General features: G+C 42.2%; 1 protein-coding gene and 1 pseudogene across 1 annotated transcript in view; one reads left to right on the forward strand and one right to left on the reverse strand.

The window, feature by feature from the left end:
* The window catches only part of Mettl16 (methyltransferase like 16), a 66,613-nt gene extending 59,481 nt beyond the window's left edge, over positions 1 to 7,132 (forward strand). Inside the window, exons 9-10 of the mRNA XM_010642125.3 lie at positions 5,978 to 6,151; positions 6,386 to 7,132. Coding sequence (XP_010640427.1) covers positions 5,978 to 6,151; positions 6,386 to 7,009 — 798 coding nt within the window. The 3' untranslated portion in view covers positions 7,010 to 7,132. The remainder of the gene's footprint in view (positions 1 to 5,977; positions 6,152 to 6,385) is intronic.
* LOC104874870 lies at positions 3,735 to 4,316 on the reverse strand (annotated as a pseudogene).
* Positions 7,133 to 7,626: the final 494 nt, after the last annotated feature.

Consider the following 7,626-nt stretch of genomic DNA (forward strand, 5'->3'; position numbering starts at 1 on the left):
TTTTTTTTTTTTTTTTTAAGGTTTAAAAACTATTTTTGCAAGGTGTGATGCCACATGCCTGTAATCCCAGCACTTGGGAGGCTGAGGCAGGAGGATCACAGTGAGTTCAGGGTAAGCCGGGGCTACATAGTAAATTCAAGTCCAGCCTAAACTACATAGCAAGACCCTATCTCAAAACAAAACTATTTTGAAATAGTTTAAGGCTTACAGAAGAGATATAAACTCTTTTCCATATGCCTTTCATCTTTCTTTTTTATTTATGTATTTATGTACTTATTTATGTACCAGGGGATGGAACTCAGGTACTTGCACTTGTGAGGCAGGCAGCACCACCACTGAGCTAAATCCCCAGCCCACTTTCTTGGGTTTTTTTTTTTTTTTTTTTTTTTTTTTTTTTTGGTATTGGGGATGGAACGCTGGTCCTTGTAAGGCAGGTGGCAGAACCACTGAGCTAAATCTCCAGCCCCAGTTTTTCTATTTTTTTGTTGGCTTATTTTACTTTTAAATTGGTATAACTTAAAAAATAAATAAATAGGATATAACTGACAAATAAAATATATATAAGGTGTCCAGCGTGTTTTCATGTATAATATGAAATGATTACTGTAGTCAAGCAAATTAATATATTCATCACTTCACATACTTTTTTTTTTTCCTTTTGAGACAGGGTCCAGGCTGGCTTGAATTCACTATGTAGCCTAAGTTGGCCTTGCATTCGCGCTGATCCTCCTGCCTCAACCTCCCAAGTGTTGAGATTACAGACATGTGCTACCATGCTTACCCCTGAAATACAAAATTCTTAATATCCTCTACTTAGAAACATCTTAAAATAGCACTAGCAAAAAAAAAAAAAAAAACTCAGCATCTTACTCCCATAGACAGATTAAAACAGTTAAATGAGTACCATTTTAGATAGTTTCTTGATATCTCTACACGTAGATACTGTTTTGTTTTGTTTTTGTACCGGGGATGGAACTCAACACCTTGCATTTGCAAGGCAGGTGCAGTGCCACTGAGCTGAATCGCTGGCCCATGTGGATACATTTTTGAAATAAAAAATTTCCTTGTAAGAGTGTAGTGTACACTTTCACCACAATAAATTCACATCAACATCATAATCTCTTACAGATCTCCCATTATCCTCTTACATCTCCCTTCCACTCATCCTTATTCATATCCCTTTCTCTTGTCTAATAATAGTCTCCCTTCTACTTTCATGTCATCATTTCTAAATTCCACATATTACAAAATGTATTTGTCTCAGCTGCGTCCTCTCACTGTTTGTGGGAGAACCTGGGGGTAGCAGAGCAGTGGAGGCCCGGTGCAGTGGCCAGAAGCACTCCTTTATCCTAAAGGCCATTCTAGAAACTGCTGTCCAAAACAAGAGGGCCATGGCTTTATGCTTAGTAAGTAGCTCTCTAGCAAATGGCTGTCTTCTCTTCCAGAACCTGTGAGGGAGAATGCCTTGATTTGGTGCTGCCTGCGGCTTCATTGCGTATTTCAGCAAAGCTTTGGCAATACAGCTGAAAGTCACTGTTTTGTGTTAACTTACACCTCATTTGAAAGTCTCTTGACTTTGTGGACTGAGATCTGTTTTTTTATATTTTTATTTTTTGGAATGGAGTACTTGGGATCGAACTGAGGCCCTTGTGATTGCAAGGCAGGTGGCAGAACCACTGAGCCAAGTCCCCGGCCCAGGGATTGACCCTAAAGCCTTGTGTTTGCTACTGCAGTACTCTACCACTGAGCTGCTTCCTCAAGGCAACTGAGATGTAGAAATTTAAGATTTGAAAAAAACTGTACACAGTTCGGCTAAGTAAAACATTTTAACATTTAGTAACTTGTGTTTTGCCCTATCTGTGGCTTTAATGTGCTCTAAGCATTGTAACAAATTAACAGTGGAATTAAGCTGCTCCCCTGTTGGTTATCATTCATTGACTCATTCGGATTCAAAAGAGATGAAACCTGGGCTGGAAATTTAGCTCAATGGTTTCGCCACCTGCTTCACAAACGCAAAGTCCCAAGTTCTATCCCTGGTACCAAAAACAAACAAACAAAAAAGACAAAACCTATATCCCTTAAGTGATCTACAGCTCCTCACAAGACTTATTTTGCATTGTAATTTTGGGTGGTACTTGTGCACAGCCCTGGGTTTGATCTCTGCAAAAAAGAAAAGAAATATAACCCATAAAATATTTGGTTTGAAATTACAAGCATATTAGCAAGATAAGATCATTTTAACTGGGGAAAATCAGCTTCTCCTTACCTAGGGTTTGTGGTACAGTATGAAATGACCTAATACCAGGGATCTATATCCTTGACTAATTATTAATGCTATAAGACTTGATCTTGCATTTTACCCTGCCTACTTGGGATTTCCAGTATAAACAAAAGGGCCATGCTTAAAGTTCACTATTCATTTCTCACTGAAGTGATTGCTATAGGCCATACTTAAGTTAACGTTTAATCATTTGAAAACCTTACTAGTGGGCCAGGGATGTAGCTCAGTGGCTTGGTGCCTACCTGACAAGCACAAGACCCTGAGTTCGATTCCCTGTACCAAAAAAATAAAAACCTTACTAGAGAATTTAGAGTATAAATTATGTTACTTCAGTGACTAGTTTCTATAGTAGAGTAAAACTAAGTTCAGAACAATCCTGAGAGTATTTATCATTATGTATGTATTAATGCCTCTCATTACACATCTTCAGACATGTACCATTTGTTGGAGCTGGGGGGTGGCTTGATGGTAGGGTATGTACTTAGCATGTGCAAGGTCCTGAGTTCCATCAGTAGCACCCCTCAAGAAAAACCATATTTGGGGCTGGGGCTTTAGCTCAGTGGTGCCACCGCCTGCCTCACAAGTATAAGGTCCTGAGTTTGTTCTCTGGTACCCCCCCAAGCAAGAAAGACTATATTTGCTGATTGCTCAGTGTAATATGGCAAACTTTGGGGCCAGATGCACAGTGAATGAGCCTCATTTAAAATAGGGAAGCTTGCATTTTAGTTCCAAGGTAGCTTGATAATCAGTTACCTATATTTCATCGTGATTCCCTCATGACTTTGACAGCAGATATTTGATAGAAGTCTCATTAGGTTTGGTGAAAATGCACTCTTTTTTTAATTTCTAGAAACGATGAAAATTCCATTCTGACTTTTGGGGAAAGAGTATTACAGTCCAGCTGTAGCACGACAAGTGAGAAAAGGTAATAGCTTCACTTGGTTGGTGGTATTTGCCAGCACAAATGATTACTCTGTGGAAGAGGAGGTATAAGAAGAATTAGTCAAGTCTGACCTTGTACTCATACCTAAGGTGACCTTTGGTGTGCTTAGTGGGCTGATAGGGACAGCCCTGTCCCAGCCAGCTCTCCATAGTAACAGCCTTGGATGTTGGGAAATGGAATCGAGAATCTGATTTTCTGACCTCATCCTCCTCCTCACCATCTTTCTTTCCAACTTAGCATAAATCTTATTTCAAACTCGATAATGCAAAGTGTTAGGCTCTCAGTAGATTACAGGAATTATGTATTTTATGCCAAGTGATGAGTAATTAAAATAATGCTGTCATAATATGAATTTGCCTCTTTTGAAACTGAACAAATTTAGGCTTAGACAAGTCCTTTTTGGGGGGGTATCACATTTATTTGAAGCAATTAAAGAACTTAAGTAGATGTTGTGGTACAATTTATAGAAAAGGTAAAGGTAACCCCAACATGCATGCCTGCCCTGGTGGCTTACCTCTCATTGTCACTGTGCCCCAGGGGAGGCTTGTCAGAGTTACTCTGCCATGCCAGCCTGGGGAGTGGGGGCTCCCATCTTGCGCAGGTTGGTCACGTGGTCAACCAGCTGGTTTTGGTGGACTTCACTTGCTGGTCCAGGTAATGAGTCTTGATGAAATCACACAGGTGGGGGTCATTCTTGTCAGTGCCCAGCTTGTGCAGCTCCAGGAGTGACTGGAGAATGTTCACACTCTTCTCCAAGTGTAACGCATACTCCATCGCGTTTAGCCCGCTTTCCCAGCCCTCATAGCCTGGTTTGTTGATACCCTGAAGGAGGATCTGGCCACCGTGCTGGTTCTGCAACTTCATCAGCTTCATGTTCCCACTCCTCGGGAGATTGGTGAAGAAAGTATTTGGCAAGGTTCTTCAAGCCACATCATTGCGGTCAAAGTAGTAAGACATGGACAGGTAGATGTAGGAGGCGTAGAGCTCCACATTGATCTCATGGTTGATGGTGGCCTTGGCGGCCTGGTGGTAGTTCTGGTGCACCTGTGAGGGGCAGGTGGTCGTCATGGTGGCGGAGGCAGTGGCAGAGGCTGCTATGGGTGGCGGTGAGGATGGGCAAGCTCCGGGCTCCTCCCAAGCACTGTTGATGCAGGAGTTCACGGCGACACTCTGCAGAGGACCGTGCTTAAAGTTCACTGTTCATTTCTCAAGCAGTGTGTAAGCAGATTCTTAAATACACACACACCCATTGGTTTTGGTCTTTTTCTTCTCAGCTTGTGCTCTAATATTCTTTAGTTTCCTGTTGTTGTTGTTGGTGATGCTGGTGAATTTCTGGTACAGAGAAAATGTACAGCTGGCAGTATAGCTAGCTCAGTAGTAGAATGCTTTCCTAGCATGCATGAGGCCCTGAGTTCCATTCCCAATACTGAAAGGAAGGACGGGGGGAGGAAAAAATACAAAATTTTTAAGAAAAATTGTTTATGCTATTACTTTAAAAGTTTATTAGATTAGGATAAACTGGCCATTTTATTGTGTATGGCTGTTGGTTAGTGCTCATTAGGCCTCACCAAGTTCATTGGAGCTTGCTGAGCATGTGCCTGTGCTCTGTTGGTGTTGTCAGGCACAAGTGAAGTTAGCAGCTGCAATTACTGGGGATTCCTCTAATCCCAAACCTTTAAACCTGACCATTGTTTCCTGTTTTGAGTCTTTTTTCTTTTTATTCTTGCCCATTCAGCTTGCTCCTGACCTTAGAATTATCTTCAAAAGTTTTAATTTTGCCAACAAGTGCAACTGTCTTTAAAACCGCATCCATAATATAGGTGAACTAGGCCAACAGTCTTTTAAAAAAAAAAAAAGATAAAATTTAGAAAAATTTTACTTTAAAGAAATAAATTGTAGGATCAGGGGATTTAGCTCAGTGGTGTTGCCACCTGCCTTGCAAGCCCAAGGATCCGAGTCCAATCCCCGGTACCAAAAAAGAAAAAAATTTTAATACAGTGGTGTCATTTAGTTTTTCAAATGGAACTTGAGTCCCTCTAGTGGGTAGGGTGTAATTCAGCTTCCAAGCTTGAGATAGAATAGATAATAACAGTCTGGATTTTCATAGCACCTGCTTTGCAATCCAGTGTTCTCATCAGTATTGGTGTCCCCTGGTTACTCACTCAGACAAGATTCAGCAGTTCTCCTCTTCCACTCATGTGATGTCAGTGGCACTGGTCATTCCTAGCATGTGATTTCTCAAGCTGTGGCTCACTGGCTGCTTTTTCAGCAAGTATAAATCCAAAGTAAAAGTTGGTGATGTTATACTGTTCAGAGCATTGTACCCCAAATTGTACAGGTGTGCTTTGGGCGCAGCAGACAGGAAGGACATTCAGCAGTTTGAGGAGTTTGGTACTGATAGCTGAGATAGAGGCAGGGTGGTATGTTTGGAAGGAACTTGGGTTTCAAGTTCTCATCCCAACCCTGCTGTTACTAGCTGTGTGACCTTAAGGTGTAACTATATTTTAAGTTTTGGAAATAATGTGCAAATGTCTTTGTATTTTTAGTACTCTGTTATCAGTAGCAGAAGTTCTAAAAATGTTCGTAGTTGAGTCTATAATAATGCACGAGATTTTATTATTTAAGTAACTTCTGGGTTTTTTTGGTACTGGGGATTGAATTCAGGACCTTGAGCTTTGTGCTTGCGAGGCAAGCTAAATCCCCAGCCTTAGGTAACTTCTTTTTCTTTTCCATGACTTCTTTTTTCTTTTCAGTCACCACCAAGTAAGCGAAGAAAATTAGAGAAGCCAAGGAAACCCATTACATTTGTAGTGTTGGAATCTGTGATGAAAGAATTATCTCTCAAAGCATCATCTTTGGGCTCTGAGACGGTGGAAGGCATAGTGGTTGTGACAACATGGATAGAAAAAATCCTCACCGATCTGAAGGTACCTGGTGAAGCACTGATGAAGTATTCATCTTTTTCTATTTTCTTCTTCTTCTCCTCTTCTCCCCTCCTCCTTGTCCTCCTCTTCTTCTTCTTCCTCCTCCTCCTCCCTCTTCCTCCATCCTTCCTCTTCTTCCTCTTTTTGTCTTCCTCTTCCTTTTTTCCTCTTCCTCTCTTTCTCTCAGCATTTGGTAAAAAATGATTTCCTATAAAACTCTTTTTCTCTTCCACATAGGTCCAGCATAAACGAGTTCCCTGTGGAAAAGAGGAAGTTAGCCTTTTCCTGACAGCCATAGAAAACTCCTGGATTCATTTAAGGAGAAAGAAAAGAGAACGAGTGAGACAGCTGAGGGAAGTGCCGCGAGCTCCTGAGGATGTCATCCAGGCCTTGGAGGAGAAAAAGGCCACCTCTAAAGAGGCGGGCAGTAGCCAAGATGTGGCCTTGGCCCCCCAGGAGAGGGCCCTGTGTGGGCCTGCCATGCAGGAAGATGAGTCTGCCACTGTTGGGGGCCACTGCCCAAGCCAGGAGTCCTTGTCCCAGGAGGAAACCCCAGGATCCCTGGAGGATGAAAGGAGTGAGGAAAAGGGAGGGACAGAGGTTGTAGAAAGTTGTAAGGGCTCTAGCAATGGAGCCCAGGACCGGGAGGCTTCTGAGCAGTTCAGCAACCCTGCAGTTGACAAAGGGAAGCACCTCCAAGGAGCAGGTGCACAGTACCTATTCAAGTGTCTGATAAATGTCAAGAAGGAAGTAGATGATGCCTTAGTTGAAATGCATTGGGTTGAGGGCCAGAACAGGGATTTGATGAACCAGCTTTGTACCTATATACGTAACCAAATTTTCAGGCTTGTTGCTAGTTAACACCAAACTTCTTGAATAGTGTGTGTATGGGGCTGGGTGTAGGTAGCTCAGTGCTGATGCGTGTGCTTGTTGTACAGGAAACCCTGGGTTCAATTCCCAGCCCCCCCCCCCAAAAAAAAAACACATAACAGCTTGCTTTGGAGTAACCCTTGAGTGGCAAGAACAATTTCATTACTGGCCCACAGGTGACATTGTGTGGAATTATCTTTTACTTTTTTTTGGTACCAAGCAGGGATTGAACTAAGGACCTTGTGCTTTCAAGGCAGGTGGCGGGTCGCTGAGGTAAATCCCCAGCCCTGTGTGTGGAATTATCTTAAAAAGTAGAAACCACTTAATCCATTTAAACCATCTTCTGCTGCTGCTGCGTTGTTTTGTTTTGTTTTGTTTTTTGTTACAGGGAGTTTAGTACAGTAATTCAGGAAGAGTTGCTCATCAGCAGTGAAAGAAAACTGTCAGTGAATTCAGGAGGAATTTAAAGCTGAACCATGCTGGGCATCATAGCTTTAGACTAATTCTTTGAGGCCAGAGGAACGTAACGTATCTGGTCTAGGAGAGTGCTGTCCAGAGCATCTGGTCTCTGTCCCCAAGAGTTGGCTTGTGAGAAGTGTGGCATTCTC

This window comes from Fukomys damarensis, unplaced genomic scaffold (genome assembly GCF_012274545.1).
Source record: "Fukomys damarensis isolate Sample0158 unplaced genomic scaffold, DMR_v1.0_HiC HiC_scaffold_13, whole genome shotgun sequence".
Lineage (NCBI taxonomy): Eukaryota > Metazoa > Chordata > Mammalia > Rodentia > Bathyergidae > Fukomys > Fukomys damarensis.